This window comes from Pseudophryne corroboree, chromosome 1 (assembly GCF_028390025.1).
Source record: "Pseudophryne corroboree isolate aPseCor3 chromosome 1, aPseCor3.hap2, whole genome shotgun sequence".
Taxonomy (NCBI): Eukaryota; Metazoa; Chordata; class Amphibia; order Anura; family Myobatrachidae; genus Pseudophryne; species Pseudophryne corroboree.
Genome location: NC_086444.1, coordinates 1,124,781,214 through 1,124,793,403, shown reverse-complemented (window position 1 = coordinate 1,124,793,403; position 12,190 = coordinate 1,124,781,214). Strand labels below are relative to the sequence as shown.

The 12,190-nt window shown below is 44.1% G+C and overlaps 1 protein-coding gene across 5 annotated transcripts in view; it reads right to left on the bottom strand.

The window, feature by feature from the left end:
- The window catches only part of CLNK (cytokine dependent hematopoietic cell linker), a 411,995-nt gene extending 400,924 nt beyond the window's left edge, over positions 1-11,071 (bottom strand). For all 5 annotated transcript variants that reach the window (XR_010177777.1, XM_063923032.1, XM_063923023.1 and 2 more), the window contains exon 1: positions 11,035-11,071. Coding sequence is in view for 4 of the 5 variants with exons in the window: in XM_063923032.1 (XP_063779102.1) it covers positions 11,035-11,043 (9 nt within the window). In the remaining variant the exon portion in view is untranslated. The remainder of the gene's footprint in view (positions 1-11,034) is intronic.
- Between the last annotated feature and the right edge of the window lie 1,119 nt (positions 11,072-12,190).

Here is a 12,190-nt window from a genome sequence, read left to right as displayed (position 1 = left end):
ACAAGCCGCAACACACGGCTGCGCCGCGACTCACGAACACCACCAGATGTTAAAGGTGCTCGGTCAGACTCCAGGAACAGATGGTAACTTCCGAGTACTGGATCACTGAGAACAGGAACAAACGAACAGACCGGGACTGGGAACTCTCTCTGCAGCAGAATCAGGCAAACAGGAAGCTATCACCGGCGTCTGTGAGGAGTCCTGGGAGTGCTTTTAACAGAGAGTCTTCCAATCAGCTGTTTGGAGGCTGATTGGATTAAATGCCATGCAGCTGACAAGCTGCATGGCCAGGAAAACAGATGAGTGATAATTACAACATGCCGTGCAGCTGCATGCTACACAGCCAGGAAACCAGTGATGATATAAACTTAGACCCAGCAACGGGGAACACGATCCGACAGTGGCGTCCCCGTTGCTAGGCGCCGGCCGCACTGACGAGCGGACCCTCGGCGCCTAACAGTACCCCCCCCTTGAGGAGGGGTCAAGGAACCCCTAAATCCGGGTTTCTGAGGAAATTCTTGAAAAAATGCCCTTTTGAGCCTTGGGGCATGAAGGTCCTCATCTAGGACCCACGACCTTTCCTCAGGACCATAACCTCTCCAATGCACCAAAAAATAAAGCCGACCCCGGGACAGCTTGGAATCGAGAACCTTCTCAACCACGAACTCCTGCTGACCCTGTACATTAACTGGTGATCTCCCCTGAGGTTTTTTACGAGGAAATCTGCTAGATGAAACATATGGTTTGAGCAAAGAGCAATGGAAGGTATTTCCGATTCGTAACGTTTTTGGTAGCTGTAACCGGAAAGCAACTGGATTGACTTTTTTGATAATGAGAAATGGTCCAATAAATCTAGGACCCAATCTGGCTGAGGTTTGTCGAAGTTTGATATTGCGAGTCGACAGCCACACCCTGTCTCCTACTCTAAAAGTGCACGGCCGCCGGAACCTGTCCGAAAAATCTTTTTCCTTGAAAGCTGCTTTTCTGAGAGCTATGTGCACTTTTTTCCAAATAAGTTTAAGATGAGAGGTCAGGGCCAGAGAGGAGACAGAGGAATGTTGGAAAAATGAATTAGCTCTGGGGTGGAAACCAAAAACTGCAAAAAATGGAGACACATTGGTGGAGGAATGACAGGCATTATTATAAGCAAACTCTGCCAATGGAAGAAACTCAGACCAGTCATTTTGGAGTTTGGCCGAGTACAAACGCAAATATTGTTTTAAGGATTGGTTCACTCGCTCAGTCTGTCCATTTGATTGTGGATGATAACCGGAGGTTAATGATAATTTCATTTTTAACGAAGCACAAAAAGACTTCCAAAACTGTGCAATGAATTGTGGACCCCTGTCAGAAACAATATCAGTGGGTAACCCATGGAGTCTGAAAACATGACGGAGGAACAAGACTGCCAATCCCTGGGCAGATGGCAATCGGGGAAGACCAATAAAATGAGCCATCTTACTAAAACGGTCCACTACCACCCATATGACTGTGCATCCAGCTGACAGAGGGAGATCCACCACAAAATCCATGGAGATATGCGACCATGGTCTAAGAGGAACATTCAATGGCATAAGTTGACCAATAGGCAAAGAACGGGGAACTTTATGCTGTGCACAGACCTGACACGAAAAAACAAACTCTTTAATGTCTTTAGAAAGACCAGGCCACCACACTGAGCGGGATACCAATTCAAAAGTTTTAGCGACTCCCAGATGCCCTGCAACTTTGCTATCATGAAATTCCTCCAAAACAGTTGCTCTCAAAAACTCAGGAACAAAAAGACGACCAGCAGGAGTATTTCCCGGAGCTTGATGTTGAAGCAGCTTCAATTGAGAAAAAACATCCTGTGTGAGACCTGCCTGAATGACTGAAGGCGGAAGTATGAGAGTAACAGGACTGTTGTCTTGAGCGGGAAGAAAACTGCGTGAGAGGGCATCTGCCTTGGTATTCTTGGAACCAGGTCTGAAGGTAATAATGAATTTGAAACGAGTGAAAAATAAAGCCCAACGAGCCTGTCGGGCATTCAGTCGCTTAGCTGATTCAATGTATTGAAGATTTTTGTGATCTGTCAAAACAGAAATGGTATGGGTCGCTCCTTCAAGCCAATGTCTCCACTCCTCAAAAGCCCATTTAATAGTCAGCAACTCCCGATTACCAACATCGTAGTTGGATTCAGCAGATGAGAATTTCCTGGACATAAAGGCACAAGGATGTAACTCAAGGGAATCTGGATCCTTCTGAGAAAGGATAGCCCCTACACCAACCTCCGAGGCATCTACCTCAACGATGAAAGGCAATTCTGGGTTGGGATGTCTAAGGACAGGGGCTGAGACAAAGGCTTGTTTCAAGGCCTGAAAAGATACTTTAGCTTCACATGACCAATTGGTAGGATCTGCTCCCTTCTTAGTGAGTGCCACAATGGGAGCAACTATGTCAGAGAAAGAGTGAATAAACCTTCTGTAGTAGTTCGCAAACCCTAAAAAGCGCTGAATTGCTTTTAAGTTGGTGGGTTGCGCCCAACTCAGGATGGCTTGGAGCTTCTTAGGTTCCATTCGGAATCCCCGAGGGGAAATAATGTACCCTAAAAAGGATACCTCCGTGACGTGAAATTCACACTTCTCCGGTTTGGCATACAAGTGATTTTCACGTAATTTCTTAAGTACCTGACGCACCTGGGTAACATGTTGTTCTATAGAGTCAGAATAAATCAAAATGTCGTCTAAATAGACCACAACGAATCTTCCCAGAAACTCACGGAGCACATCATTAATGAGATCCTGAAAGACTGCCGGAGCGTTAGATAGGCCGAAAGGCATGACCAGATACTCATAGTGACCTGATTGAGTACTGAATGCCGTTTTCCACTCATCCCCCGATCTGATTCTAATGAGATTATATGCTCCTCTCAGGTCAATCTTGGAAAAAATAACAGCCGAACGTAGCTGATCAAAGAGGACAGAGATCAGAGGCAGAGGGTAAGTATTCTTTACTGAGATTTTATTCAGGGCTCGAAAGTCAATGCAGGGTCTGAGGGAACCATCCTTCTTCTCTACGAAGAAAAAACCTGCACTTAAAGGGGATTTAGATGGCCTGATAAACCCTTTCTCAAGACTTTCTTTCACATACTCATTCATGGCCACAGTTTCAGGACCAGACAATGCATATAACCTTCCTTTAGGCAACGTGGCACCAGGAATTAACTCAATGGTACAATCATAAGGCCTATGGGGAGGCAAAATATCCGCATTGCCCTTGGAAAACACATCCAAAAAATCTTGGTATTCTCCAGGAATATGTGCGGACCTGGCAGCAGCTACTCGGATAGGAAGTGTAATACATTCTTTATCACAGATGGTACTCCATTGTAGAATCTCCCCAGACTGCCAATCTATGATGGGATTATGAAAGGCCAGCCAAGGGTGACCCAGAACCACAGGAACTGCTGGACAATGGGTAAGAAAAAACTCAATCTTTTCAGAATGTAGAGCTCCCACCGAGAGCAAAACAGGAGGTGTACATAGAGAAATAACCCCATTGGATAAGGGACTCCCATCTAAACCATGCATGGTGATACACCTACTTAAGGTTAACTGAGGAATACCTAAGGCCTTGGCCCATGTTAAGTCCATAAAGTTTCCTGCAGCTCCACTGTCCACAAAAGCAGAGACCGAGGAACAGAGGCTGTCATAAGAAACTTTAGCAGGAACCAATAGTGAATTATTTGAGGAGATGAGCTGTAGACCAAAGTGAACCCCCTCACTATTCACTTGGTCAGGAAGTTTCCCGACTTGTTTGGGCAACTACGGGCAAAATGTCCCTTACCTCCGCAGTACAAACACAGACCAGAATTTTGCCTCCTGGTTCTTTCTTCCGGAGACAATTTGGAGAGACCAATCTGCATAGGCTCCTCCATGTCTATCGGAACGGAAGAAACACAGGGAAAAGAAACTACAGATGCCCCTTTCTCAGTCCTCCGCTCTCTGAGCCGACGATCTATTTTAATAGAGAGCTCCATGAGTTTATCAAGGTTCTCAGGAGCGGGATACTGAAGGAGGCTGTCTTTTATAGATTCAGATAAGCCGAGGCGAAACTGACTGCGCAGGGCAGGATCATTCCAGCCACAGTCGTTCGACCAACGGCGAAACTCCGTACAATAATTCTCTGCAGGATTCCTACCCTGTCTTAGAACACGCAACTGACTTTCTGCGGATGCCTCTCTATCAGGGTCGTCATACAATAGCCCTAAAGATTTCAAAAAAGCGTCTACAGACGATAAGGCCGGATCGTCTGTCTTTAAACCAAAAGCCCAGGTCTGAGGATCCCCCTGAAGCAGAGAAATTATAATTCCAACCCGCTGAGCCTCCGTACCTGAGGAAACTGGTCTTAAACGAAAATACAGTTTACAAGACTCTTTAAAATTAAAAAACTGTTTTCTATCCCCAGAAAAACGGTCAGGCAGATGCATTTTTGGTTCAGGGATGACCCTCGGGGAAGTCCGTAACAGATCTTCCTGTGAGCTCACCCGGAGGGACAGATCCTGAACCATCTGGGTAAGTTCCTGAATCTGACTAACCAAAAACTGGCCAGGATTTGGCCCAACACCGGTGGGATTCATGAGGCCGACAAAATTCTCCCTACTGGATAAGTGAAAAAATTAACTCCTGTTGAAATTTTTTCTTTTGTCAGGCCGGTGATAATGTTACGATTCCTGTACTCCAGACTGGAGAAGATCTTATGGCAGAGATCTGAGTACAGGAATGAAATACAGGTTGTGGGAGCTGGAGAGCCTAGTAACCCCTGGCGCCCTAACTCCGTTGTCTCGCCCGTGTTATCAGAAATCCCCTGCGAGACTATGGTTGCTTGAGCCCATGGCAGCCGCGTTCGAAGGGCGGATTATGTCTGCCCAACCCCGATGCCCCCGCAGGTCTTAATGGGAGACAAGGGGAAGTCCGAGACAGGGAGATAACAAGGGGCCCTCTGACTAAGCAACCAAGCCAGGGGTTACAAGCTAACTTAACTAAATCAAAAGGTAAGTGCGGACTAGCCGCCAGGGAAAAGGACAACCAAGGATCCACAGATCCGACACTCCTATCCGGCACCGCTGGACACCAGAGTGGATCTTGTGGAAGCGGAATCCTCCGCAAAGCTCCAGAACTCAAAATAAACACAATAATAAATAGTAGCGGACAAGCCGCAACACACGGCTGCGCCGCGACTCACGAACACCACCAGATGTTAAAGGCGCTCGGTCAGACTCCAGGAACAGATGGTAACTTCCGAGTACTGGATCACTGAGAACAGGAACAAACGAACAGACCGGGACTGGGAACTCTCTCTGCAGCAGAATCAGGCAAACAGGAAGCTATCACCGGCGTCTGTGAGGAGTCCTGGGAGTGCTTTTAACAGAGAGTCTTCCAATCAGCTGTTTGGAGGCTGATTGGATTAAATGCCATGCAGCTGACAAGCTGCATGGCCAGGAAAACAGATGAGTGATAATTACAACATGCCGTGCAGCTGCATGCTACACAGCCAGGAAACCAGTGATGATATAAACTTAGACCCAGCAACGGGGAACACGATCCGACAGTGGCGTCCCCGTTGCTAGGCGCCGGCCGCACTGACGAGCGGACCCTCGGCGCCTAACAGGACCAAGCTGAGATCCCAGAGTCATATATCCTCCAAATGGTCCCCCTTAACCTCTTTTCTCTATAACTCCGAATTTGCCCCTGGCCTTCAAGGGACTGCTTTCGCCCCATGGGCAGAAGCTGGGATCTTTAGAGTCGGTCAGCTGGTGAGCTCGGGTAGGGTGCGCTCTTTTTCAGATGTTCAATCCTCTTGGAACCTACACAGTGCTGAGTTTTGGAGGTTCCTGCAGGTCCACCATTTTATATCATCTCCTAAGAACTTCTCTGACGTAACTAGGGATCTCACTGGGTTTGAGAAACTATGTATCTCCCCCAGTTCACCCACGCATACTATTTCACAAATCTATACGTTGATTATGGAAAATTTCTTCCCACAGCCTCCTGCCTTTTTGGCTTCCTGGGAGAGGGAACTGTCGGGGCTACCTACTCAAATTAACTGGGAATCTGTGTTTAAGAACGCTCAGGCGAGTTCTTTATGCATTTCGACACTAGAGACCCTTTATAAACTTATATATAGGTGGTATAGGACCCCTCATGTTCTCAATAAAATGTTTCCCTCTCTTTCGAATATGTGCTGGAGATGCAAAAATGCCCCAGGGAGTTTTATACATATTTGGTGGGATTGCCCTCTTATAACTCCATTCTGGGCAGAGGTATTTAAATGCACCGAACAGATAGTAGGTGACAAAATCCCGAAAGACCCAGATTTCTGGCTCCTTAATCACACCCCCGCAGGGTCACACTCCTACAAACACTCCCTGTTAAGACACCTTTGCAACGCTGCTAAAGCGGTGATCCCAATTCTCTGGAGATCCACCTCTCCACCCTCAATTAAAATGTGGTTCACAAAGATTGATCACTTCTTAGACATGGAAGACCTGGTTTCCTTCTCATCTGGGAAAACAGTTAACTTCATAGCTATTTGGTTTCCCTGGTACGACTTTAAGGACACATCGCAGTATCAGTCCTATATTGCGACATAACCCCCCCCCCCCCCCCATGTTGGTAAACAGGCCCATATCCATACCTGTATCATTATTCATACCCATACTCATATTCCGATAATGTTGTTTCTGTACTGTGGCCCAGACTCAGGATTGGTGGGGAACGCCCATACGCTCCCCAAATAGTCTACCCGCACTATGCAGACTGTCACACCTGCCCTGCCCACCCTAACCTTCCCTTACTTATCCTCTTTTCCTCTTCTCTTCTCTCTCTTTTTTTTTCTCTTTCCCATTCATTGATGCTGTTTTGATATTATGCTCTTTTTTTTATAAGCTTTAATGTTGTCAGAAATGCAGACAGATACTTTCTACCAAGGGCGCTCTATGTGTGGTGTACTGACGAATATATGCTACGCGATATTTTTGTATGCCCTCTTTTTGTTTTTGAAAATGTTTCTGTAATGTTTTTTGAATACTGCTTTGACTAATAAAAACAGTTTACACAAAAAAAAAGCTACAAAGTAACATGTCAGTTTCAAACAGTTGGGAATGGTATCCGGTATTTAGGTCGTCAGCACTTAGGTCGACACTCACTAGGTTGACCACTATTGGTCGACATGCATTAGATCGACAAGGTCACTAGGTCGACATGGCAAAGGTAGAAATGAGTTTGACACTTTTTTATTTTTCATTTTTTTAACTTTTTCATACTTTACGTTTACGATCCATTTGGACTACGATTGGGAATTGTAACCTGTCCAAAGCATGGCGAGTGAAGCGATCCATGCAAGGGAACAAGGTGCACTAATTGGGTTTCCCGATCACTTTACAAAAAAAACGACATCAAAAAATATATAAAAAACTAATGTCGATATTTTCCATGTTGACCTAATGACCATGTCAACCTATTTCAGGTGTAGACCTAGTCACTGTCGACCAATAGTGGTTGCCCTAATGACTGTGGACCTAGTTACTGTCGACCCATTGATCCACACCCGTTGGGAATACACCATTCAACTACATCACACAGCAGATTTGTCTGTCGTTGTCTCACATGTATTCATTATAAGAAAGTGTTTTAACTAATATACTGCTGCATTTCATGCAATAAAATGTTTGTTCTGCTACAGTGCTTGATTTATGGTACTTAAACTTAGTGACGAAACGCAATGTTGCATTACAAGTCACCTTTTGGAGCTCTTGGACTGTTCTGTTTTGGTGGATGGTCCCATGGAAATCTGACTTTACTTTGGAGTCTTTCCTCAGGTAAACCTGTGTGTTTTTATTAACCTTTATGATTATTATGATTATTATTACCAGTTATTTATATAGCGCACACATATTCCGCAGCACTTTGCAGAGAATATGTGCCCATTCACATCAGTCCCTGCCCCAGTGGAGCTTACAATCTAGATTCCCTATCACATGTACACACAGACACATTACACACTAGGGTTAATTTTTGTTGGGAGCCAATTAACCTACGAGTATATTTTTGTATTGTGGGAGGAAACCGGAGTACCCGGAGGAAACCCACGCAAGTATGGGGAGAATATACAAACTCCACACACTTAGGGCCAAAGTAGGAATCGAACCCATGACCTCAGTGCTGTGAGGCAGTAATGCTAACCATTACACCATCCGAGCAGCTAATCATAAGTTATTGTTAATAAATCAGTTTCAGAAGTACTGCACTATGGATGCCCACTGTGACTTGAAAATACAAGTACATGAATATATCTGATATGCGTTACACTTCTCATCTTCTGTATATACACACACACACACACACACACACACACACACACACACACACACACGTATAATCTCACTCTTATGAAGAAGTCGGGTGACCATCTGATAACTCTTTCTAATCATAATATAAGACAGTTTAAATGAAAAGCCGACACTTATGAACCTTTATCTCAAATATACTTAGCAACTGTTATCCCTGCAGAATCAGTAAGAACATACGTTCAATATGAATGATAACGTATCTGTTAAAAATATAAGCACTCAATGTAATCAAGTGAATTGCACTTAACTTCCCTATTTTGTTTCCTTTTTAGATAGAATCATATTCTGTTTCTACTATGATCATTGGTTGGTTTTGATAGCTAAATGTGCATAAAGTCAGATTTTGACAGAATTTGAGTAAGTTGATGTTATCAGGAGAGGAAACGAGAAACGGGATATCTCACTGAGCCCCAGAGAAGATGACCTTGTGATTTCCTTTCGTAGCGACACTGAAGAAATGTTACCTTTATGCCCTGAGATAGGCACATAAATAAAGTGATGTATTTATATCTAGCTGTGAGTGTGGTTACTGTACTGAACACTGCCTGTTTCTACTATTAAATAGATCACAAAATGAGATGAGAACTAAAATAACAAATCTGTTAAAAGCAGCCTTGTAAGTCAAATGTCATAAATTTTAAGAAGCTACTGTATATTGGGGGTCACTCCGAGTTGTTCGCTCGTTGCCGATTTTCGCAACGGAACGATTAAGGCAAAAATGCGCATGCTCATGGTACGCAGTGCGCTAAGTATTTTAGCACAAAACTTAGTAGATTTATTCACGTCCGAACGAAGAATTTTCATCGTTGAAGTGATCGGAGTGTGATTGACAGGAAGTGGGTGTTTCTGGGCGGAAACTGACCGTTTTCTGGGAGTGTGCGGAAAAACACAGGCGTGCCAGGATAAAACGCGGGAGTGTCTGGAGAAACAGGGGAGTGGCTGGCTGAACGCAGGGCATGTTTGTGACGTCAAACCAGGAACGAAACGGGCTGAGCTGATCGCAGCGTAGGAGTAAGTCTCGAGCTACTCAGAAACTGCTAAGAATTTTCTATTCGCAATTCTGCTAATCTTTCGTTCGCAATTCTGCTAAGCTAAGATACACCCACAGAGGGCGGCGGCCTAGCGTGTGCAATGCTGCTAAAATCTGCTAGCGAGCGAACAACTCGGAATGACCCCCATTATTAGCACATTATTCTGTCTGATGCTGATGTATATGGAATTGTTGAAAATATTGAACAAGTTTTTTTTTTTTAAATGACTGAAGGTTTTAGCATGATGTCATTTTAGAATAAAAGTGCTTATCTCTATTGTATATTTCTAATTCAGCAATATGAATGACAGCCCCTCATTCCTTTATTCTGCAAAAGAACTGATGGATTCACATAGTCACTGACATACTTTGTAGTTTGAGCTTTTTGTCCTACATCAGGTCTACTGTGGACAGTGGGACTCATGCTTAACTGGAAATCTTCATGTTTTTTGAAGCAAACTTGTCCAAAACCAAAAAGTGTACACATACGTCCCTATGCAGACTGACACATCTCCTTACAACTGAAGTGGTGAATTCCAACAAATCTCTTACGCCTAGAATGAAGCTGGTGCAATTGCCCATACTAATTCTGAAAGCTGTGCAGGGAACCAGACAGTGTGATCAGCTGTGTGTGTCTGATGGACATACAGGCTGATCACTGAGAGAATTTAAAAAATATATATATACATACATATATATACCGTATATATATTTACCAGAACCCAGGAACTGATGATCGGTGCTCCGGTGAAGACTGCCAGTCATCGGGACACTGTGTTCCTGCTGTGACCTCCAGTGCAGTAAAGTCATGCTGTGAAGCGGCAGCTCGCTTTACAGCACCGGGGGTCACGGCAGGAACACAGAGTCCCGATGACCGGCAGCCCTCACAGGAGCACCACTCACCAGTCCCTGGGTTTGGTAAGTATAATCAGCGTTGGGGGGACTGCTGCAATGTTTTGTGAAGAATACCCTGAAAAGACTATGGAGTGGATTCGCAGGGATATAGCTTTCTCGCAAGTTCTGTCCCTGCATGCAATAATGGATACATCCATGCGATATAATCAATTATCGCATTGTGGATTGGGGTGATTTTATCATATAACATCCACATTCTCACACAGGTCGACAGGTACTAAAGGACAATAGATGAACGGTTGACAATGCTTGAGGTCAACAGGTGCAAAAGGCTTTCATGAAAATGGTCGACACATGTTTTTTTAACATCTGCTTTATTTACTATCCACGTGAACATCTATTGGTAATAGTAACCTGTGGCGAGCGGAGCACAGGTAGAAGTTTATACTGTTGGGTCAGATAAGAGAAAAGATCCTACATCTGGGACAAAATAACAAACACGTGTCGACCATTTACATGTTGCATTTTTCAACCTATCGACCTTATGCACTGTTGACCTTTCATCTGTTGACCTTTTATACCTGTCGATCTAATGCATGTTGGCTATATAGTGTCGACATAATGACTGTCAAACTATACATTGTTAATCTATTAGTCCATACCACTAAAAAAATATTCCTTTTAATTACTAGTGTACCGGGGAGCTTGTGAGACCCAAAGCTCAGAGATATTCACATATTGGATGATACAAAATACATACCTTTTGCATAGATGTGGAGAACACGCCAGATATTGTGATACCTGTCAAAATTAAAAGTTAGAGTTTAGTTACTGTATATTTTTTCTTCTATGATAAATGCTACAATATAATAATAGAACACGATTGGCAGTTAAAGATCATACATTTACCTTCCAGCAGATATTAAGTGACAGCAGAATGAAGCGTTATATGAGCTTAGTCAAAGTACCTGACTATGTTCTACTTTACATGTGACCAATACAGAACATGATACCGTCAGCTATTTCCCCTCTGCACAGGACACTCCAACCACACAGACAGAGGGGAACCACAATGGTCACTTATACACAGACATGCACATGCAGAGAACACCGCTTTTATGACTAAGGAAGGAACATATACTGTATGATATAACAGGAAAGGTGTTCAGCATTCAGAAAGTTTCCAGCTTCACTGAAACAGTGAGACAGGGACATCAATGACAGACAGCACCAGTTCCTCCATTTATAAGGAAGACTCCTGCATATTTGTAATTTGTCAGATATCAGTCAATATGATTTCTGACACCATCGGAACTTGCTAATTTTATTGTTACAGGACCCAGCCAGTTATATGCAGACAGCCTTGGCAAACTGGAGGACAATATCGTTTCTGCAAAGAAAAACAACAAAATTGATCTGGCAGGCAATAATAACTTTATTTAATGAGACCCAGACAAACCTCTTCCCCATATACGTCACTGGGTTATCAGGGTAGGAATTTATCTAGTTTATTTATATAATAATCTCCCAAGGTCTGTCCTGTCTCCGACATGCATTGTGGGAGGTGTGGCATGCACTGTCCCTGCAGCAGGGAGCAATGAGACAGACCTGGACAAGAGACAGCTCTGCGTCTGGAAGGGGTTAGTATATACAACTGGGAGGGGGTGGGCAGAGCAGGGGTGGTACAGTGGGCAGAGGGGGTGGAGATAGATAGAGTAGGGGCAGGTGGGTAGAGACAGGGGATGGGGTGGGAAAGAGTGTGGGATGGGGTAGAGCAGCGGGCATACCAAGGTGACCTGACATATGCCAGGACGGCCCAATACTAATATATTTCATATGGTTAAACAATACAGTGAAAGTGCTACCGCAGTCTCTACAACCAAGATGTTCAATGAAAAATCGAATCGAGTAGGGTT